At 40.2% G+C, this 24,443-nt stretch overlaps 1 protein-coding gene across 1 annotated transcript in view; it reads left to right on the top strand.

Moving 5' to 3' along the window:
* The window catches only part of snd1 (staphylococcal nuclease and tudor domain containing 1), a 167,892-nt gene that overhangs the window by 122,817 nt on the left and 20,632 nt on the right, over positions 1-24,443 (top strand). The window contains exons 18-20 of the mRNA XM_007564010.2: positions 7,126-7,267; positions 22,036-22,159; positions 23,987-24,056. Of these exons, the coding sequence (XP_007564072.1) occupies positions 7,126-7,267; positions 22,036-22,159; positions 23,987-24,056 (336 nt within the window). The remainder of the gene's footprint in view (positions 1-7,125; positions 7,268-22,035; positions 22,160-23,986; positions 24,057-24,443) is intronic.

Below are 24,443 nucleotides of genomic sequence, written 5' to 3'. Positions count from 1 at the left end.
AGTTTTTAATTTACTGCCTTCAACCTGCAGAAACGTGCACCATCAGGGAAGCAAAACTTAAAAAAAAGAAAAAATTAATTAATTAAAAGAATTATTACACTAATTTACCAGGAGCGAAAATCATCTCTAAATTTGCCCGATCTGTCGACTTGTTTTACTAAGTTTAACATTCATCCGACGACTGCAGCTGCAGATGAAAGGAGCGCACCGTCTTGAAGACGGAGCACAGCCTGAAACTGTCAGCTCTCATTACATGTTTGATTACATTTTAAATCAGAAGCCACTATTTTATATCTGAGCTGCGCAGTTTTTTAGCTGGCTGAGTGGAATGGATGCATGCCTCCGAACAGGTAAACTAACTGGCGGCAGTCAGACAGGCCATAATCATTCTGGACCTGATTGTTACGCAATTACCGTCCTTTGCAAACGTATGGCTGCCTCTTGAACTTTACATTTTTGAATGCTACAGCCACAAACTAAAGTGCATTTATTTTGTATTTAAATTTGTGACTGAGCATTATATAGACCAGCACATTATACATGGTGTTGAAATATTTTTTTTTTACTAGTTTAAGTATGTAATACTTTTTCTTTTTTTTGCTTTTGCCTTACATAATCTCTTGATTTATTCTTGTTTCCTTATTGTGGCTGACATGGGGAAAAAAAAGTAGAGTTTCTCTAAACGTATTTTACTGCTGCTGTGTGATTTCAGTTTTTACTGTTTTGAAATAAGCCTGTCTGCAGCTTGACATGTTTTGTTACCAAGTCCTGTTATGTGGCCTTGCAGACCAATAACCAGTCGTATTGTGTTATCTCAGTTTGACAGGAACTATGTTGCTACTAAGTCGAGTCTGTACCCAAACCAGTTTCTCAATGTCACAGCCACACCCCGTTTGTTTGTGATCTATTTAATGTATATGCCGTTAATTAACTTATAATTGGATAAAAACCTTGAACACCAGACAAATCGTCTTTCCAAAGTCTCCCCTTCCTTAAACGCTTCATCCTTTTGCTGAAGCTGCTTTATCTGAGCCGCCAGGGTTAATGTGCGACATCACTAACCTCTTTGAACCCCAGAGACGGGCATTTCATGGTCCCAGAGGTAATGGGTTCATGTCTTTTCACTTTAATGGAACAGAACAACTTGGCCATCCCAGCACCTGTCACTCAACTCTAATGTCCAGCCAAGATTGATGAGGCATGTTCTCACAGGAAAGGTGTTCTGTTTGAGGCAGACGTGGACGCTGCAGTGACTTAGCGTTCTGCAACAATATACAACCCAATCACTGTAAAACGGGCAGTAAATCCAAGTGCTGGGCCATGGTAACTCTCCTTTCAAACAGTGAAGCTGGGGTTTGCCTTTGTGCGCTTCAAAGACTTACCTGAAATCAGCCTCTCATGATATTAGTCACTGGCGGTGAGTCATATTGGTTTGCATTGGTGTTATTAGAGAATAAAGTGTATGAAGCATTTATGACTACTTCAGTGTGCATCATTATTGAAATGACCTCATGGACAGTATTTACTTTTTTGTTTGTTGTAAAAGAAATGCTTTCTATTAAAAAGACAGTATTTTTATTTGTAAATCTTCTACATATATTCCTTTTTCTCCTAAGGTACGTGACACTTTTTTCTTGGCGTCGGGCTTCAATTTGAACAAAACACTCTAATTCCAGTATTCTGAATGGTCAGTTGTTTGTGCCTTATGGTGTGTGTAACCTTATCGATGATGAGTGTTTATTCTGTAGAAACAGTCCAACCGTCTGCATTGTAATTATTGTGGTTGTGATGAGGCAAAGGGATCTGACTGAAGCAGCTGTCTGTCTTGTTGATCATTCCTCGCCTCTAATTGTTTAGTCGATACAGACAACATCGTTAAGGAACAGGAAATCCGGGGTCGCCCACCTTTCTGCTTCACAAACCTGGAGCACTCATTAACATGACACCGGCGCTGTTTTTTAAATGAGCTCTTAGCATGCCAATCAAATCCTCCCCTTGGCCCAAATAACAAACATAACTGTTTTTTTTAAATCTTGTATCAATGAGATGTGGAGGGAACAATGTTCTTGATCTAAAATCTCAGAGAAATGTTCAGGTACCTTTTCTGTAGTTTGTTAAAACTGAGCAGTCTGAAAGCATGGCAGTTGAGGGGCCCACAATTCATAACAGTGGGGTTCTGCCACTACCCTGCATGTATGCGTATATGTCTGTATTAATGAGTAGAGAGATGAGTGTGTAGGATACGTAGTGAGTTTCGAAGACCCCACTGCGTCCGACAGCAGAGCCTTCCCCACCTCAACCCCTAACTCCTGTGTGTGAAAAGTGAATCATTCTCTCTCGAACAGATTCATCAGGGACATAATGAGGCTAAATTGATTAACAAAGGGCACTTTTATGACCAACACCGCCCTATTGATTTCAATTGTCCTCCACAGCTGATTACGTGATGAATTAATAGCAGAGCTACGCAAAAGCCACGCAAGATGATGCACCCAGGGTGTGTTTCCCAATCTTTTAGTTGGTTCACAGGTCCTTCAATTTTCTTTTTCTGTTATACACAAGTGGGTCATTTATTCTGATGGAGTTACTTCCTCTGCTGATGTGTGTTGGAATCAGATGACTCATCTGGGTATTGCTGCCGTCACTGCATTAACTTTTGTTGGCACTTGCGAAAGGAAGGCTGAATCTCCAATGAGTTCTTTTTAATATCAAAGAATAATAATCAGTGTTTACCTTAATATAAAATCAGAGTCAATGTTCCTTTTGCGGTTTGTAAAAGATTAACATGTTTTAACGCCAGGAAGTCTGTGGTAGAAGGACCGTTTTTATTCTGCACCTGTGAGATATGGAATTTGATTTCAGTAAAACTAGAAACTGGCCTTCCTGTAAACTTGAAATGCATGGTGTGCCTATAGATGATTCATAGATATTACTCGGGTGATAAAACAGGCATTGACAGCGGAAGACCCATAAGATTTTCAATCCTAAGCATCTTGGGAAAATAGCAGAAAAAAAACATTTCTCCATGGTTTATACTCTATTTCTTGACTCGCCAACACTATTTATGGCATTTGTGGTCTAACCAGTTAAAGTCCAACTTCTTGAGAAATTTCTGCTGTAATTTTAATAAAATGTAATATCCATGCACAAAATTTGGATGGAAAATAAACCCTTCAAATTGCCAAATATGATTCTAGGTAAGTAGGTAATTTCCAAATATATATATATATATATATATATATATATATATATATATATATATATATATATATATATATATTGAGCCAGCCAGAGGCCACACAAAAATTGTACCAACCCATTCTTGCCACCATTTGTTTTTTTTATATTTGTCTTCTTTGAAAGGGATTGATTTATATTGATACATAGTAACCATATATAACACTTCAATTGGATTTATACTGGCATCTTCTGTCATGCATGCTACATGTAACACCTCACACTCATTACCATGTTGACTCAGTTTTCATTCTCGCCCCTTCCTCTGCCATAATGTGTGTACAGTTATCCAACTGTGTGGATATTAATCCACTTGTGTTCCAATGTGTGAATCTGTTCCGTTACGCCCATATCCCGGTCTTGGGGGACACTTTGTTCATTTCAAGCCATAAATATTTCAATAAATTGAGCCCAAGCCAGTTGGCAGACCTCTTAACTACCTGAAGAAGAGCTTTGCTTGCTGTTGAAGAGCCGCACTTCAGCCAGTGGAGTATCTCAAAGTAAAGCTCTGTAAAACTGCTCAACTGCAGGTATATTTTACTTTACGACCATACAAATTGGTATGCAATCTTTAAATCTTTAACTTCTTAGTTGAAGATTGCTTTAATTGAATCCCAACTGTGGACTTTCTGCTTGTGGCAACTACAGAAAGATCTCTGATTGGGCAATAAGGGATAGATATTAATGTGAGGGGATGGGGAAACATTTCTCTTAAAAACAAAACATTGACCGCAGTAGAGATGCAGCGAGAGATCCACATGAAATTCTGAAGCCAGGATCCAATAGCTCCATCCTCCGGGATGAAAACTAGCTCCCCCACAGAGCTAGAGTGTTTGGAGTGGAGAAGATGGAATGTCTTGCCTCGTTTTTATTCTTTATCGCTGTGAAAAGGTGCAATCATCCAATCCACCAAGCAGTTCCAAGTAAGAGTGATTACCAAGTTTTGAGGGCGTTATCCACAAGTTTTGCTGTGTTGCTCATTACATGGGCTTGTAATCCTTGCAAGTCTTTCCTCTGGGGTTTTAACACATTCTGGAAAACTATGGAAAAGTATTTTCCAGGTCTGAATTTATACCTCCTAACTGCTTTCCTTCTGTGTTCTTGCAGCCATCTCTGGGTCATTACATCTTTCATTCCCTGTTCTTGGTAATTTGTGACTCCATCTTTCTGTTCTTGCCTCCTCCTTTGTCCGTCTCTGTTCTTCCTTCCCTCCTTTTGTTCTTACTGTCTTTTCTCATTACCTTCCCAACTTCAAACCATTTTTTGTCCTTCCTTTCTTCCTTTTGTCTTTTCTCTTTCCCACCTCCCTGTCGCTCCTTTGCCTTATTTTTTTCCCTTTGTTTTTCTTCTCTATTTTCTCCCTTTTTTTTCTATCATTCTTTCATCTTGGCCTTTCTTTCCTTCATTTCATCCCTCTTTATAGAAACACCGGTCATAAATTCATTGTTGGTAGCACACAAGAGAGGCCGGAGAGAACAAACAGAAGGAAACACATTTGCCGAAGGGGAGACAAAAAAGCCAAGAAACAAAGTCATAATTTCAAGTTGGAAACATCCAAACTCTATCAAACATGCTTGAACACTTTTATCTTTTATTATGCGATTCTGATTGCCACCATTGAGCATATAAGCAACCTTCACCCCCATCATCACATTACCCTCCCAGATTAACTTGTCACTCTCTCGGGTGTAAATGTGTTCTTCATTCTACAGTTGCCATGAAGGTCATCCTGGTCTCCATCATTAGGACTTGTTCTTCCTTCAACTCCAGCTTAATTGCCTGTTGGTTAGGCGCATTTAGGTGCATTTCTTCCCCCCCCCCACTTTCTCTCACATCAAGTCTGGCAGCTTGGTGGCTCTCGTCTGCGGCTGCAGTTGCCTCGTCGCGTACCTGCATTCAAGTGGAACAAACAGGACGGTTGGCTGCTCGCGGAAGGTCATCAGCCCCGGGCGCCGCGTGTGCATGAGTTTGCGCTTTTTAAAAAACGACTTGGACTACAGCGTCTCTAATGGTGCATTCAGGCAGGATGCAAAACAAGTTTTTTATCCTTTTGTAATCATTCTAATCACCAGCGTTTTGGCAGCGTTAGACACAACTAATGAATTGAATGCACAGCGCTTTATGCTGTTTCATAAAGGCGCAACAAAGAAAGCAGCAGCAGCAGCTGTGGGGTGTTTGTCTTTCTCTCCCCACAAATGTTTTACTGCAGGCAGAATAATGCGAACCGGTGAAGCTGTTCGGGACACCTGGGAGCCGGAAAAAAGTTGATGTTTTTGTTTATAGGCCGTCGTCCTGCTTTAAAAGGAGCTTTTTGTCTTCCATTCTTTGAAAAGAACTTTAAAAACAAAAGCAGTAGAAATTAGTTTTTTTTTTATTATTATTATTTATAAACTAATAATTTCTCGCCCCCTTGAGACTGACGCACCCTTGCAGTCGGACATCATGTCCTACCCGGATTTCCAACACTTGCTACCGCTGTAAAAGTGTTGCAGTGATGGCCACCGGGCTAATGAACGGTGACACCTAATCTTTGTCATCCCTAATTGGTGCTGCAGGTTTGATTAAAAGCCTTGTCATGTCGGCTCCCTCAGAATGTGGGAAGCATGTTTATTACGGGACTCGGTGGATTGCAGGGTTTGTCGGCGTGCCAGTAATGTGTGCATTCGGCCGCATATGTTTGCTATGCTAATATTGCACACACCTGCCTGGTGCTGAGGCAAAAATCCTGCTTGATCTTGGGCTTTGTGAAGCGTGGCTGCGTTTTTGCTCTTCATTAACCTTGCTTGCCCTCAATCCCTGAAATTTCAGCTTGTTTATTTTCTGTCGACCTTCTTTTCTCCTTTTTTTTTTTATTTTTAAATTTCTGCTTCTTTTTTCATTTTTAAGCTTTTTTTTTTTTCGGATGAACTCAAGTTCTATTATATGAATTTCTTCATTCTGACATTGAAGGTCGAGAGAGAGCTGTCTTTTTAGGGTTAAAATCTGTTTTTCCTATAAATCCTGCTCAATTATCTGCATATAAACACAAATTAGCAGTCAGATGCAAATTAAGAAAAATAAACGTTGTAGTTCTTGGCAGATGGGGGAAAAAGACCGCAGCTAATCAAATGACCAACCAGATATTCCTGAGCTTTTTTTCTTCTTCTTCTTCTTCATCTGACCTTTTTAAAAATAAAACCCTTCCTAAATTGCCGGCAGATAAACAGCACTGAGTTCTGCTGCTGCAGACCCTCAGAAAGTTTAAGCCCAAAGCGCCACTGCATTTCTCGACTTTAGAACTTCCTGCTTTGGTGCACCCCATCGTCCAAAGATTCCTCCACGGGGAGTTTATTAGTTTCCTTTCATCCTCGCCATCTTGTGCTTGAATACGTGCTTAACACCATTGCTCTATTGAAGTTGTACACAAACACGTAACATTCTGTGTTAATAACCACCCACTCAGTGCACTGCACCCCTTGCACTCTGCGAACACACTCACGCACACACCTACTGATGTCCATGCTTTTTGATTTGTGGCCCAAGGCAAAGCTGTTCTCCCTAATGAGCCGCCTGCCCTCTGTTTTTCCAAGGGAGGTGAGGGAGAACTAACCTTGATGCAGCATAGAAGGGATCCAACCTGCTTACACACACACAAACTTGAACTGCTGTGCTTGTGAAAGGAACTCTGTGGCTGTATCTTTTATCCGGCTTGTGACATTATCACCAAGTTGATGATGCTGAAGTTAACCTCATCATAACTTCTAGATGTCCCATGTCTGCCCTGATGTCGAGGGAGATATTTATTCGTATTTGCATCATAAAGCATTTTCAGGTTTATTGAGTGAACTGCAAGTCAAATTTTGGAATAACTGAGCTGTAACTTTTTTCTTTTCCCCTCTGTGTTCTTAGATCTGGGCCAACTACGTGGAGAAACCTGTGGAGGAGGTTGTGCACGTCTCTGAGGAGAAGGAACGCGTGGCCAACTACAGACCCGTATATGTGACTGAAATCACCGACACCCTGCACTTCTACGCCCAGGATGTGGAGACGGGTACAGACACTTTCTCTGTTTTAATACGTTTAATATGCATTTCCACATCCTGTCGCACTGCAAGCACAAACTTTGCTTGCTGTTAGCCAGTAAAGTCAAAATAAGTAGTGGATAAGGAAAGGAAAAATACTAGTAAAAGTAAAGACTAGTATAACATTTAAGTTTTTTCTTCCTAATAAATAATATTTCTTACTCCTCTTCAGTGCCGCAGTTATTCACTACTTTGACTTGTCGTATAAACTACATTACATTTTCTGGTTGTAACAAGACAAAATGTGAAAGGTTAGAAATACTTTTGAGAAGAACTATACTGTTACAATGTGGCTCAAAAATTATAAAATAGAGGAAGCACCAGGAGGCTGACTGATTTTAATTATGTAAAATATTCATTTGTACACTTTAGCTTATCTTCTTACTGCAGCGGCTGCTTGCATTGAAACAATCAGTGTCTCTGTAGAAAAGTGAAGACCAGGGTTCTTTAACTTTCTGCTCTGCTTTCTTTACCTCCACACTGATTTCATTAACGAGAATTAATTCTGCCGCAAAGACATTGACTGCATCTGTTACCTCCAACATTTCTCTCACTAGTGGAGACCCAATAACTGAACCTCCCTCTTATTTCTACTAATAAATGGTCGCCGTAATGAAGAGCGATGGCAGCAGGCGCTAACAATTGGGGTCCAACTTGATTCCACGCATTTAATCTTCCAGAAGTTGTTCAACTCAATGAGCACTTGAAAACCTACTTGGTGCAAAAATCACTTAATTTTCCACCAGGGTATTTGAACCGTAATCCTCATTGGGACTGATATCATGTGCAGAAATAGAAAAAGGGTATTGTCACACTATTTTTGAATGAGTCTCCGCAGTAAATGTCAAATTTTATTCTATTTGGAAAAAGAAGAAAATTCCGAACTATTACGATTTTGGAATCAATAAAAATGGCACAAAACTCTTAAGCTGTATCTCGGAGTATATCGCCTCACGTTTTGAGCTCTGGGAAGTGACAATTATTACACCATGACTCGTCCGCTTTGCTTTTAGTCACTTGAAAAAGAAAATCACAGAAGAAATCAAGAAAACCGGTTTTCTTTCACATTAATTGCCAATTTGTTGTGCATGCGTTCATGCTGCTTTGAATGCCTGAAACCTTGATCAAGAGTATCTAAAGGCAGGCCAAGCTTATGTTTTGGTACAGTTTGATTTTTTTTATTTTTTTTGTGTGTGTTCCAAGAGTCGTTAAATAACAGCATAATTATCCTTGCAGGCAAAACCAGAAGCATTTAGAGAGTTTGCTGTAGCAAAAAAAGGACTAATTAGCTTCTTTTGATTCAAGATGTGTGTGTTCTAAGTTAGTTTGTGCTCAGTTTCACATGTAATAAGAAGATTCAATAAAAACTACTTTCAGCACATTGATTTTTTATTTTATTTTTTTGCATAATGGAACAGATCTGAACTGTTCATATAAATTGTCTCCACTGCCAGGTCATGGGAGCTGCCCAGCCTTCCTGTCACTCCTGCCCCCTCATCTGTCTCCAATAGATGTAGACGTTCAAAGGCCATGAAATCGACTTTACCCATCTTTTTTTTTCTTTTTCTTGTCATTTGCCTCCCCCAACATAATTAATAAATTTACCTTCAATTAACAAGATTTTAATTCAAAGCATACAGCTCACAGGATCTAATTTGTTCATAAAGAAGCATATATAAACCTTTCAGTTTGCAGTTCTCTCTAGGTTTCATCTCTACGCCCTAAAATCTCCAGTGCTCCTTGAAATATGTGGAAATATAACATTATTCCTTCTCTTGCCGTGAGCTATAAATTCAAATCAAAACCGTAGCGCCGCCTCCGGCTACGGTGCTGCTGCCTCAGTCAGTCGGGATTGATGCTCTGATTTTTGTCTGGGCTTTCATGGTTCAGAATCGCGTTACAACGAAGGGCCAGAAATTTGACTTTACAAGTCTAAACCCTGAAGTTTAGGTTAATGCCACTAGCGGCACTTGTGGCCGTTAGGAGAAATAAGCACTGAATAGCTCGTCGTCTTGTTTTTCAAGTTCTCTATATATCTAGGACATTAAGGAAGAGCAGGAAACAGAGTGTATACAATGTTTCCCGCCATGTAAAATTGTACACAAACAGCATTTTTTTTCCCATATTGCTGCTCTCAGTGCATTTTGACAGGAGAGCTATGAGTTATTCAATCTTTTCTCATAAAAAGCCTTTATTTTAGATGATCCAGCAGTGCTGGCGGCTTCTTATATATTTATTTTTTTCATTTAATTGGCTTGTGTTCTTCCAACAAGCAGCTTATTGGGTGCTTTCATAAAAACGAAAAAAAAAATGTTGTTCTCAGCAAGGGAGTAAAACCTGACTGGTCCTCGGCCCCTCTGCTTCCCTCTCCTGTTGGGTTGCTTGCCCCCACCCCACCCCTCTCCTCCTCTGTCTCCTCCACTTTCTCCTCCTCCTCTCCTGCCTCACGGTTCCTTTCATTTCTGCAGGTGCGCACTCAGAGCTGCATTAAGTCATCTGGGCTTCTTGAGCTGAACATCAAAGTGTTAGAGGCTGTAAAATCACAGGAGCTGAGTGCTTTAAAATATCATTACATGCCCCCACCCCTCACCCCACAACATTTCTTAGTGAGCAAGTTTACACACACAGATCCAGTGTGAAGCAGAACACTTTAGTGTTTACAGCAGATGACAATGGGCCATCTTAAAAGGAAATACACAAGTGGCTTCCTCATGCGCGCCCATGTCATTTCGAATGGCTTCATTTGACTCTGTATAGCGAAACTCCAACCACGTGTAAAATATTTTGGTTGTATCATATTAACCAGAGGCCAGTCATTCATACATTTATTTTTGCAATTGTTTTAGTACATTAATCCAATGCTATCCTCAAGACTTTGAATCAAATTTTACCTGATTTTACATCCACTTAGGCCTGTCGCGATAAACCATAAATCAATTAATCGGACGATAATTAAACCTATCGACCTCATTTTAATTATCGGCTTTATCGTCTCTTCCGGCCTTTTTTCTTTCTGTTGATGACACTGAATGAAAAAAGGCTCAGCTCCGGTGCTCTCTACTGACCCTCCCTTCCTCATTTCCTTAGTCTAATGTCCAGCGCACACTACACGAGTTGTCGGCCCATTTCCAAACCCTGAGAGACACATTAGCCAACAGAAATCTACGGTATAACGGTTCGATCGGGTTCGTAGTGCCGTGTGGTGTCCAGCCACATGGGCACAAAATAACGGCTGCAAGTCCAGTTAACTAATTTTAAAATCAGGCATTAATCAGTGCTTTACTAGAATCTACCTGTGATGCATGTGGCTAGAGTCACATGCATCACAGTCCTAGCTGAATGAAAATAATTATAACCTATTTATGTCACGTTAAAGAAGAACAGCTGAAAACCTACCGGGTTTATCAACTGCAGTAGCAATTTGGCTCCAACTCCTCCCCTTGTCATTTCTATATTCTTTGCACGAAATGTTAAATAAATATTAATGTTGTTTCCACATATCATCTCCAATGTCCGCTGGACTTCGGGTTGCGCTGTTTCAGCTGTTCGGGATTCCCCTCCTAATTTCCCCTCAGGGAGCACGGAGGAGAATCCGCGCTTTCTGACTGGCTACCTGTCACATTCAGCGTTGGGGAAAACCCCTGATTTAGATCGGAGCGGCCACCACGATCTACCGTAACCCACCACACACTGCAGGGTGATCGGTTAGATCGGCCAACGATCTAAGATTGTCATAAGGGGAAAATAGGGGCAAAAAATGGTGTAGTTTAAACTATTGCATTAGGAAGTCGGATGTGCCTTTTTTCTCTATTTAAATCTAGAGATTACTGAAGGGCAATACAGACTTCATTGAATGCAGTATTTATTTCCACTTTGGCTTTATGTTGGTTAGTTTTTATTCAAGTACGTTTTTTGTTAATGGAGACTGAGAATCCTTTTTATTTTTGGTTGTTTTGTTTATTTAGTTTATCAGTTCCGGTGTTACGTGTTATTTTGAAAATAAATATCAGGAAATCGCTTGTATTATTAGTCATTTCCATTAAATCAGTGTTGAAAGGTCTTGAAACAATATTATCGTTTATCGCAATATTTTCTTTAGACAATTAATCGTCCAGCAAAATTTGTTATCGTGACAGGCCTACATCCACCCTTCATTTTCTTCCAGTCTCCTTCAGTTTGATTCCTATAAATAAACGATTTCACAACCTTTTATGAAAGTGTTTATTTACATATACACTTTTTAACATAACTAAGCTAAAAATGTTCTGTATTAAAAAAAAATTTCCTTAAGATTTTAGCTTGTTTACATTTTCATTAACTGTGGTTATGATTGATCTGACAGATTTTACATCCTGATCAAACCAAATCAACTGAGGGACCCACTGCTGTTCGATTTTCATACTCCCAAAAGCCTTTTGTGTTTTTTTAAGAATATATAGTTATTGCTTTATTATAGAAGATTGCCGTAAATCGTTGATTGTTAAAGCATTTACACAATGTGCAATTTCAGGCACGGCTGGTGGCTAAAAGCTCATTTTGGTACCTGATAGTTAAGTATGTGTAAAAAAAACAACAAAAAAAAAACACTTAAAGTACAGAATAGGAAATGCACCACTTTAGAAATTTGCAGCAAGTTTTTGATTTAAGTTTTTGTTAATGTTTGACCTGCCTGCTGTGATTTGTAGCCACCTTGGCTATATTTATGTAATTTGTCATTCAAGAGAGAGAAAGAGATCAAATCTTCCAGGAATTAGACTGATGCAAAGAAAAATTATGTATTTGTTAGAATTCGAATATACTTCTCACGGGAAGAGAATACAATAAAATGAATTGAGAATGATTCAGAAGAGCAAGGAAGCGTAAACAAAAATGGAACAAAAAAATCCTTAAAATTTATAGCTGGTTAACATATCTATGGCTTCGCAGTGCGCAAGTAAAAATGAGTAATGCAGCAGAAAAAAAGCCAGAGAAACATCAATTTCAGCTGGTTGTACACTTGTTTAAGTAGAACAGAGAAGATGAGGAAGGAGAAAAAGGAACATCGCCATAAATATTTAGAGCCAGTTTCCAAACCATTAACCCTGAGGGAGTTGTGTCTATGTAATAAAGTTGGGTGTATTTATTTATTTATTGTGGACTGTAGAGATGAGTGGCTGCTGAAAAGCCTTCACAGCTTTCTAGATGTTAAAGTTCATGCATCGGTCTCTAAAGTAGTTTATTTTTCTGAGCTATTAAAATGCAGTCAGAAACCCAGCAGCTTGCAGCGTCATTTTCCCTCATGGGTCCTGTATCTGCTACAGGTTTGACCCTTTTCCCCATTTTAATCATTTGCATTTAATCACAACCCCCACAAAACAATTTCACATGTGAATATTTTTACACTTGTTTGATAACTGATTGTTTCCACATTAGGAATAGATTTTCCCAGAAGATTTAGGAAATTGATCTGTAATCCTGTTTATTTTGGGATTTCATCTTGTTAAGCAGTCATTTATTGTTTTCAAACCCCCCTCTACCGCACTTCAACTCCTCAACCCACCCCCTTTGCTTCAGTGGTGCCGTTTCTGATCCCCCTGTTTTCCTTCTGTGTGCCATTTCCTCTCTGGAGGCTATATGTAATTACTGTCAGAAGGGAGCCGGCACAGATCTGTGCAACCTTGGACACTCTGAGACAAAAGGCCACTCCAGACACATGAAGGGAGACGACTCTGAACTATGTAGAGCTGGTAGTATATTACTCTGCTGGAAGCAGGCTTGGTAAAAAAAAAACAAAAAAAAAAAAACAATCCAAATGCAGGTTTGGAGTCTTTCTGGGTAGAAACCAGAATTGCAGCAGCTAGAATATACACTTCAGGGATGTCGTATTAAGCTCTAGTTTCCTATGGGATATGGACTATACACTTATTTCACTGCAGACAAGACTCCGCTCTGTTTGACTTAGTAATGGGTCAAGGAGGTAAAGCCGAATGTCCCTCACTTCGGTGACACTGCTGGGGTAATTCTTGGGGATCTCAAGGCTTTCCCAGATGAGAAGGGATATGTAGTCTCTCTGGTGAGATCAGGGTTCACTCTGGGTTGTCTTTCAGCGGATGTATCCTGAAAACTTTCAAGCATCCTAGAAACTTTTCAGATCAGATCGATCAGATATGGGGTCACAATCCACATTTCAGTACTGTAGGACATAATTTTCCTAGCCAGCTCCTTGTCCTTAACGCCACATGCAAACAAGAGCAAAAGATGCTTTAACTCCTCTGCTTGAAGCAGAGACATATTGTTGACCCACAGGAAGCAGTCCGGTTAACAAAAATAGCCTCAGACTTGGAAGAGGGGACGTTTCATCCTGGTCACTTTGGACCGGACTCGCTTTCATTTTCTAAGGAAGGAAGATGCTCCTTCCTTATGCTTCTAACACGTCTTGTTATATATATTTTTTTGTCCAGCAGTACTTCAACATAATGAAGATTTATTTTCTGTGTTAACTGTACAGTAATTACTTATTAGTGGATTAATGTTGGGTGGAAAATTAATTTCGTCAGACTCAAAACGGACCAAAGTTTTGCGACTCTCCACCGTGCTGCTTTTACGATTTATCCTTAATCTTTCGGAGTGACTGGATGTACGGAGTGTACAATGACCATCTCCCACTTGTTTCTGCACACTGCTGCTCATCTGGCTGTAAAAGGACTAAATGTTTTTTCCTTTTTTTTTTGGCTTTCAAGAAAGGCAAATTTATCTTAGAAAATGGTTCAAATTAAGTGATGTAGAGCACCACAGTGCTGTTTTAAATATTGTTTCACCAACCAGTTTGTTCAATGTTAAGTGGTTCTATAAATAGTCCAAACTAGGTAAGAGCGATTGCAAGCTAAATATTAGACACCACATTTTCCCGTCGATCTGTTTTTCAGGAGTAAATTGGGATCTTATTTCAATTTTCATGCCTGGCTCATGATCTGAGTAAATGCTAAAGTTGAGGTGACTAAAACCGGCCTGTTGAGGCCGGCTCCTAAAATAGTCTCCGTCCAGCAGAGTTGAGACTCGGTAATATATCATTAAAAGTATAAGCTCTTTGAGTGACAGGTGAGTGCTGACATGCGGTGTCCTTTCAGAGGCATCGCTACACATCACTTCTTGATTCAGAGGTTTTGAGCCAAACTTTGAGCTCTGGGCTTCCAGAATACCAGACTGATTAATTTGTGGTATGTGGTGCCGACTCAGCACCAATATACTTTTTAATTTTTTCTTAATCAGCTGTGCTCATGTGGTGATTATATTTCTGGGCAGCGTTCCTTTAGGTTGCTCACTGATTTTTTTATTTTTTATTTTTACCCACCACACACACATACACTCACCCCACCTGCTCCGGACTTCACGTTGTTGTCACCTCCATGGTCCTGAATTGCTGGGCCTGACCCTGACCAGCAAACAGAAACACACACACACACTCACACACACTTCTCGCTCACACCAAACCTCAGCTGCAGTGCGGCTGGCTGAACATGCTGTCTAGAGCTTGTTCCCTGGCACCAATACAGACTCGTAATGAGTGGAGTCGTTCCCCTTCCAACCAGGTGCCACTCCGTCCACATTATTCACACTTCTACCTTTTACACACAGCAGCTGTTCTTCACCTAATGATGCTGGACCCAGCCACTGATAGAGCAGCACGGCCAGATCGCAGCTCCCTTTCTAGTCGCCTGAAATTTTTAGTTTTTCTTTGACTTTTTAATTTGTTTTATGTGGTCTCGATGTTGTTAATACTTGTCCTCGCACCTTACTTGTGGTGTTTATTTAACAAATACTACCTTCAAATTAGTACCGCATTTTATCTTGATAAAGATGAATTCCCCTCTAATTGGACGCCATGTCAAGGGAACAAAGTGATTATTACTTTGTAGCAGAAAGCTTAATAAAAGGAGATGGATTAATAGTTAGAAAAGGTTTACATAAAGCTGCATAAATTCCTGCCTTTTTCCTTTTTTTTTTTAAAGCAATTAATAAAAATTGTTTTGGTTCACATATTTCTATTACAGTGGGCATCAAGCCAGAGGTAGAGATCATTTGTCTTTTGTTGTAAGCCTTTTAGAAAGGTCTTGTCTATTTTTTTTCCTTCTTTTTTTTTTTTGTAAATCGTAAGAGTTGAATAGTCTAATTACGCCAATATAATAAAGGAACCAATTGTACAGTGGAAAAATGAACTCCTCTTTCTGGCTAAAGACAAAAGGAGTGATGGAAAAGCCTAAATGTGGCTATTGTTGTAATGATTACGGTGAACAGTTTAGTGGTCGCATCAAATTAAAGGAGAATGGTTTTAATTGCAATACTGTTATCGTAGGGTGTATGTAATTACGTTCATGCTAAAGCTGTTGAACCATATTAATTTAAATTTTACATTGGATGTAATTAGAATTAATGCCATGAAAAAAGAATCAAGTGCTCTGTTTCAGTACCTTAGCAGGCTGACAAAATGGATGAGAACTGCTAATTAGAAGTCTTTACGTTGAGTCCATCGGTCCGTTCTCCTCTTAGAGTCCTATGTTTGTTAAATTGGGTTTTAAACTTTATAGGTCTCACTTAATCGAATACCTACTAAATAAAGCAGCCAAGCTGGTACCTGCATTTACTCATGGCATTTGACGCTACATATTTGATGTTAGTTTTTGTGAAAGAGAAAAACTTTCTTCACTTCAGAGTCTTCAGAGTTCAGTGCTACAAGTTTGGAGTAAAAACCCATATACTTGGGCTTTTTCCCCCCAATCTGTTTTGCCTTCTGTTTGTTCATTCTGCCACGCAGGCCTGTTGGAGGAGTACTGCAGATGAAAGTTCTCGTCTCTCTAGCGCGATGGTTACTCGGACAGGCATGTTTAATCAGCTCTGATTGGAAAATTGTGCTTCATTCAGACAGGAAGTTCTTGTGTTTGTGTGGTCTGCCCTTGGGTGAATTTCTTATTATCCCTTCTGCGAAACTGCCTGCCTGTCTACTGTGATAAGGATATGCACTGCAAAACCAGTCCGAACCTCTAGAAAGACAGAACAAGCTGCTCTTTGGGTTACAGTCAGAATGTGACTTCCTGTGATGGTTCAGAGTTGGACAACCCCATAAAATGTCACATTTATCCAGATACATTTCTAACCTGCTCAGCTGAGAGAGAGCTCAAACTTCTGTTTGTCTATACTCTAGTGTTTGATCTCTCTCTTTGCAAGGTTGAGTAAAACTCCAGAGAAATATGGGCTTTACATTTCTGTTTATTCCTCATGGGGTCTTGAAGTAGAAGAAGATTCTATAACACATCCTTTCAATTCAAAGAGGAGTTTGGTGGTTCACAGACCGCACTGTTCCTGATGAGTCTTTCAGTGCTTCAGATTTTTTCTGTACTTTTCCCTCCATTGACGCAGTCCTGTCTCTAAGACAATCCCTTTAACTTTATCGCTTTGTTTCTGCTCTGACATCCACAATCGACAACAAGACCTTATATAAAGATGGTGCATGCCTTAGTAAGTCAACTTTCTGATCTCCAGCTTTAGAAACATTTGCAGGATGATCAGTGCAAACTAAGGAAAAAAATGAAGACCTGTAAATACTCTCCGGGTGCAATGTGAGTGAAAGCTGCAGCAGACTTGACAGCCGACGCTGCCGTTCTTCTTCCCTAGATTTCTCTTGATGTAGAGGACATGGTGGTTAGAGGTCAGACTCTTCCTGGATGATCTCTCCTCTCTAAAGGTGTCTGTAGATAAATCAGATACGCAAGTTAGCTTCTAAAAGGTCAGCTCAGCTGTCGGTCTGAGCCGGGGTGCTTTTGATTTCAGGTGGAAAATGAGCGTCGCCCATTCTTCGCCGCTCCAGCAAGCTTGATTCACACTAATGTCAGCATTTGGAAGCATTACCTAAATTGAAATGACTGAGTGGCATTTTTCACAGCATTGTGCCTCTTTTTAGGTTCAAAAAGGGGTTCTCTTCAAAATTGGCCAAATGTGTGCACATTTGAACTGATTTGGAGAATACAAACCTATCCCATTGGTATTTTTGGACCTTTAAATAAGTCAGTTGGACAATTAAATCAGAGCTTCAGCCAGTTAGCCTTTACAGGTGGCAGAAAAAGAAGGTGGAGAGACTGAAACAAGAGACCCACTAGGTGCCTTCTTTGTTTACATTGTTCAGTGACAGAAGCAGTAATTTGCTGTAAAAGACTCCAGACTGTTGGCAAGAAATGAACGGAGGAGGGTAATTGGTGGTAGTGGGGGGTTTCAGATGAGGTGAAATCTCATATCCCGCTCTAGAGGGAGTGAAGCTGTATGTGTCGAGCATTAGGATCATTTGGTTTTGTTATGGTGACATGAAGTTACAGTTCATAAAACATCAGTCGGTAAGGAGAGAGGGCGAATTTTCTCCTATCTTGGCGCTCTACTCGGCATTCTCCAGCTGAGTGCTGGTTCTGCTTTGACTAACCTTTGCGGATATAACTCTCAACTGTGTTTCTTGTTTGGCAGACCTCAAGCAGTTGTGTGTTCTGGGTGTGATTGAGCTGTTAAATGATGGGCAATCTATTCATTTAGAGTAACAGCAGTCAGTCCTCCAGGGTCTCTTTTTAGAGCAACAACTCTGTCACTTTTTCCTCAGGTATTTCCTAATAAATGACACTGCCTTACAGAAATATTCTCATACCTATGGTACTTTTGACTATTTTGTCACTTTACAGCCACAAACTTCAATGTATTTTTTTTTTCTTATTAGACCTGTTTTCTAGTTAGACAAGAACAAAATTGGACTCCATTCCAAATGTACAAATGTGTTGTGGAAAACAAACACTATACACATCATCCCTATGGAACGTTGTTGTGGCGGTATCAAGCTTTGATACGGTTTTCTTCATTAGGGAGTTGCAGTTGATGGGAAGATTGACGGCGCTAAATTCAGGGCAGTGGTTGTAGAGACTTGTTAGGGATTGTTAAACACTGGAGGTTCACCTTGAGTCGAGACCGGGCAGCCACCCTAAAGATAGACCAATATCTTCAGAGCCATACTATAGGCCCCAGCTACAAGACTTTGGCTGTCCTGGAAGTTACTGTTCATTAATGCTTTCCATTCAATCTGAATGAATTTGAGTTATTTTGCATAAAAGAATGGGCAAAGCTATCCTGATGATCCTGGCATCCTTTATCGGCTGGTAATAAAATATCAATAAACACTGAATTCTGAGATGTTTGACATTATAAAAAAATGCATTAGTTTTCTGATTTGTTTCCAGATCCCCTTAAATGCCTACTTCCAAAGACAGGTTTTGTTTTTCCCAGATCGACAGCAATTAGGCTCATAATTTGCTGTACATGTTGAAATTTTGAGATTGGACTGCTTTTACAAGCAAATCACTGCTCTCTCTGCCTCAGCCTGTGCGTCTGTCATACTGCGATTATTTATCCTTCTGAGTTTTAATGGCTTTTGTAAACAGCTTAATAGAATTCACCAGAGCCTTGGGATGGCTGCTGAAAGGGCACTTGAGCCACTGTTTTCATTGGCTTTTTGTCTTCCCACCCCTTCGTCTCCGCTTCCACACCGCGTGGCGCAAGATAATCGAATACGATCACCAGCAAACTGTAAAACCGTCACCACCGCTCTCCTCCCTGTCTTCTCTCCCTCTCTTGCGTTCTCTATTATTTCTGTTCTTTTAAAGCCTAATCGGTCCTTCACTTTGCGCTCGGCATTCAGAAAGTAATTATATATGATTTACAAACAGCTGCAGCCATTATCATGTATAAACAAATTACAGAATGGGGGAGAGTTGGGGGGGAGACAGAAGGATAAAGAGATGAGGATAAAAAGAATTTGGCGAGCATCAGGCACAGTCATTGGTTTGGCTGCTTTTTGGATCGTCGCTTTGGCTCTTGCTTCAACACAAAATGAGCACCAACGTTTGACACGGTTTACCCCTTCTGCAAGCAGATATTTGGTTGTCCTGCTGCCAGCGTTGAATAGGATTCAGCCTCTGTAATACAGCGTGTTCTTGCTGTACTTCCTACTTCCTAACTGTTGCTTTTTCTGGATTTAACAGAGGCTCTGTTCTTACAAAAAAGTTGACTCGAGTCATTTCAGTTTGGTTCGTTGTGCTGCTGTTTTCTCCTGCAGCATGTGACGTTTGTTGGTTTTTGTTCCAGTAATGTGCAGCTAGATTGCCTGGTTCTCCTGCTTTTCTATCTGTTTGACATGCATTTTCACTTGAACCCCAAGCTTGAGAACTTTGGCAAATTTATTTCACGTCATTGTCTAGGATTTATAAAGATCGGTAAACCCTGAGCAGTGGTAATACTTAAAAGGGTAAGCTACAAAATACTAAAAATATAGAAAAAAAAAAAAAGAAATTTTCAGTTTGACAGGCACCTTTATCAGGATTATTTTACAAACCATCATATTTTATGTAAGAAGTGAAATTCATATGAACCTGAGAGATTGAACAATCAACCTGGCTGTGAATATTCATGTGTGTGATGCAAGAATGGCTCCAGCCAGTTTGCCTCTTCTTGCATTCATACCCAGCACTTAGTTTCATCCTGACCTATTTTCATTTTATCCTCATGTTCTTAACCATACCATAGGACTTTTTATCTGCACTTTAATAACTTGGAGGTTCATTTTTAAAAAAAAGGAAAAAAACGCTCCAATCTCCCATATTTAACTTTAGTCCAGTTTCGACTTAGGACATAAATCACAAATTTTATAACAAAGCTTTTTTGGCAATAAATCCTATTAGTTCTGTTTATTTCCCTTAAATGGTGATTACCGACTGCTTAATAATTATTACCCCTGTGGGAGCAAACATTGTCATCACATTTTGGTCCTGAAAACTTGAGATGAAGAATTTTAAGTGGTTGCAGAATTTTTTCATTTCTATGTCGATATCTGTCTGCTTTGAGATTGCCTCCAATCACAGCTGCTTCTAAAATTAGAAGGTTCATATTCAGTCTCGTCTTGCATGCATAAAAACAGCCTGTAGTGCAATTTCTATCAATCTCCAAAAGAACATGGCAAGTTTATTTATACCATGAGAATCTAAAACATGTTTATGTCTCAGGTATTCAATGCTTATATGTTAGAAGACGTTGAAGAAAAACTACCAGTTTTTATTTGTCTGCATTCGTCAGCTACCAGCTCCACAGCGGCTGTGCAGGGAGATATTTGGACACCTCTGCTCTCGCTATGCAAAATCAACCCGAGCCCCCGGTTTTCTCCTCCCACTTCCCTTCTCACTAAATCCCTTTGCTTTCCTTCCTTTTTTTTCCTCCTCCAAGTTTGACATGCAAATGAATGTCTCCTGAGCTATTGGTTGGCAGCTGTCTGCCTGTCTCAGCATAGATAACTGTGGGAAAACAGCATCATTATTCATATTTTCTTGTTCTCCAGCAGCATAAATAATATTAGGTGCTAATGACAAGCAGGAGCGGCTGTACAGAAATAGAAAGGTGTCTGCCTGCAAGCTGTTTGTTTGGTAGTAATATGCATCATCAGCAGAACTACCCCGGCTGCGTTTATTTAATGGTTCTGCAAAAAAAATAAAAAATGCTCCTTGCTGTTAACATGTAGAGTGTTGGAAATGAAGCTTCTTTTAATTTTAATGCCTCGAGTGAGGCGCTGACATAAACAGAACATCGGTCCTGCTTGGGTTTGCTATCGTCCAAATGTCTGAATAAAGAAGATCAGTCGCACATTAAATTAGCCTTCCCGCCTGCAGACCCCTCCCCCCTCCAGGTGGCCGATTTGTGAAAATGTCCTCTCAATATATCGCCATGGAAATTCCTATTTGCCACTTTAATAAACTAGCTGCTGTAATTGCATCCATACACTTCAACACCGCTCCACACCAAAACACACGGCCAATGGCAAACACTTGCCAACAGGGATGAACAAGCGAGGATTACTCAAAACAGCTGAAAAGTAGCCCTTGTCAAGACGCACGTCCTCTGCGTTCACAATCGGCGTCCCAATTTGCGCTGATGGTTGCAAATCAGGCGGCCACTTACCACAGTCATTGGTTCCCCATGAAGCTGTGGCTTACTGTCTGATTCCTCCGTCTCCCTGCGTATCGACAGCCACGTTCTCACCTTGAATCCACTATAATGGGTCTGCGGCTCATGATATAATGGCTTGATGGGCCATAAAGGCCCACTGTGAGAGCTGGCTTAACTCAAAGCTCTACTTCACCACCAGGGTCAAACCAGAATAAGCTGCATAGTGTTAATGGGCTTAGCAGCTACAAAAGCTACTAAGTATTTCTTTTTAGTAATTTTGGCGTCAGTATCTAGATCTAAGATTGCTTTTGACCTGGTTGTTCTTGTGTTATGCTGTAACAGCTGAATTATCTTTAAATGGGAAAAAAAATAAAAAATAAAATCTCCCATCTCTCTCTTCTTGCAGCAGCGTGATATAACAAATGCACACCAAATTATTTAAATTGTTTCAACTTTGCTGCGTTGTTCTCTGGACAGCTGTGTCGGAACAGCTTTATAGCACACACTTAGGGTGAAATAAAAAGTAATTGTCAGATTCTTTTCTTCTCAAAAATAAAAGCCAAGTATTTACCTTCTTTAGCAATAACACTCCATGCATAGCCTTCCTGTACCGTCAATTTATATTGTTTGAGGGTCATAGAGAAACGATCAATCTGCATCAAAGATGAATCTAGAATAGATATGAGAAACGGTAATGCTGTGACACTGTAATTTAGCTTCCACTCATCTCTGCTTCCATCAGGAGGCCAGTTGGAGAATCTGATGGAAACCATGAGAGCGGAGATCGCTGCCCATCCTCCCGTTGAAGGGTCTTACTCGGCGCGGAGAGGGGACTACTGCCTAGCCAAGTTCGCCGACGGTGAATGGTATGTGTGCATTTCTGTCTTCGAAAACTTTGCAAACTTTTAACCTCGCTCCCTGCGACCTTAGTCATCATTCTTACTGAAGGCGTCAGACGCACACAAAGCCGAATGTCTGCCATTTCAAAATGCTGAAGTAAGTGAGATCCACGCCATTTTAAGTTGGATCAGATGTGAAGGTGTCCTGATGGGGAACCGATTTGTCCTAGCAAAGTCTGCTCCTTATAACCACGCATTTGACCTTTTTCCTCCCTTAAATTTGAGTGGTGGGATTACTGTGGATCGCAGTGTTCCAGCACACTTCTGAACAGAGGACTTCCTTAATCAGTTTGACATCCAACAGGGAGATACTTGTGCTGGGAGTGTGTTTTCGGTGGTGTCAGGAAAACATCCACATAAATAGCCGGAGTTAAAATTTCCCTGTAAAGCACCACTTCTAACCAAAGGGATTATTTATTTATATCCATTTTTTTCCCCTTTGTTGATTGAGCAACCTTATATTCCAAGGATTTTGCTTTCAGCATGTGGCCCATCTACAGCAGTCACCTACAGTGTTTTGATTAGCTCTTACAAAGCAGCGGTTTCCAAGCAGTAACATACAAAAATCTCTTCTCCGAGTCTCTTTGAGTGCTTAAAGTTCACAGATGGTCATGGGAGACGGATAGAAGTCAAGAAGGTGAGGGTGGGGAAAGAAAGATCATGCTACTAATTAAAAACCAAATGTTCATCCAACAACAGGTGTTGCCCTCCATCTTACTGTTCCGCTTTTAGGGCAAAACACAAGTTAATCTACTTCACATGTCAACACGGAGTCTGTATCTCCACATCGGGAGAAGAGGGGGGGACATCTGCCATTTTAACGGCGGGAAAAATATCTTGATTTGTGTCTTTCTGGCAGCCCTTTATTATTCAGCAAGCTAATTATGTCTGCATTGTTCTTTCTTTGTATCAGAGAACTGTGCGGTTCATTCTCCATGGAGCCTTGTTTCTTTAGGGGAGTAATTAAAAATTTGTTACCATGCAAGTCCTCCCAGAAACACGAACAGAGAAGAATAAAACCTCTGTTCATCAGTCGCTTCCTTTTTCTCAAACTCCTTATTATTGCAGTTTTTTACTTCATTATTCTCTGTTCACCCGCATAAACCTAATTATTTGGCCCTTTTTTTTGTTTTGGCTGTTTCTGCTTTGCAGCCAATTTGTCTTTAGTGCTCTCATTTTCATTTTTTCCCCTTAAGATTCAGAGTGATATCCAGGTGAGGAGATGTCATACATATGTTTCACATTGTAACTTCTTCCTATATGTAGGTATTATTCAGGAAGGTGGTTTTGTCATTTAATTGGTTACTTTCCGATTGTCGCCGCTTTTACTTTTTATTTGCGTGGAAATCAGGCTTTTCAAATGTGCCAGAAAAAAATCGAGGATCACAGTGATAAACCTGCAGGGTCTCTATGATTAGCACTAATGCGCTAACGTCATTTTCTACAAGGCAAAAAAACCAAAAACAGGTTTAAATTTCTCCCTTTTATTGCAAAGAGGCCTCCGTGCAATTTCCACCGCCCGCCTATGTCCTGATAGATCCCCTCTGCCCCCCCCACACCAACCCGCACACCCCCAGCCTGTTCATCCTATCCCGCTCCTCTACCCCGATCACAACAGACAGATCCTCCAACACCTTCTCCCTAGGGAAATAAGCACAGAATCATTTACTCATCTCCTTTTCCTCTTGTGCCCTCTGTCTTCATCTCTCTTTTCCTACTCTCTATTCTCTGCCCCCACCCCTTCCCCTTTTCTCTCTATCCTTCTCCCCCCCAATTATTCTTCTGCTGCTGCAGGTACAGAGCCAGAGTGGAGAAAGTTGAGTCACCGGCAAAGGTTCATGTCTTCTACATCGACTATGGCAACGTGAGTAACTTTGTAGCAATAAATCTGATTGTGTGCGTGCGTGGAGGGAAAGTGTTCTCATTAAAGCAAAGTGCTGATCTTTAGAGTTGAAAAACATGCACATAGGAATTTCTTTCTTCGAATCTTTGTCGGGATTTTTATATTCCAAGTTTTTTTTTGTTTTTTTTTTAATGTTCAAAGAAGTCTCTCTGTGCCCTTTCAGCTGAAGTTTATATGAGAAACAAAATGCCAGCTTGCTTGTTTTATTTTTATTTTTTTCTTGGTATTTTATTATTGAAACACAAAAAGTTCAGAACAAAATCCTTACTTGGTCTGAAAGTAAGTATAGATTTTATTCTAGTTTTTATCAGATCATTTATGTTGACTTGATGCACCACAACATTTTGG

Source organism: Poecilia formosa, unplaced genomic scaffold (assembly GCF_000485575.1).
Source record: "Poecilia formosa unplaced genomic scaffold, Poecilia_formosa-5.1.2 Scaffold154, whole genome shotgun sequence".
NCBI classification, from domain to species: domain Eukaryota; kingdom Metazoa; phylum Chordata; class Actinopteri; order Cyprinodontiformes; family Poeciliidae; genus Poecilia; species Poecilia formosa.
Note: the sequence above shows the minus strand (reverse complement) of the source record. Positions and strands in the feature narration are given on the sequence as shown.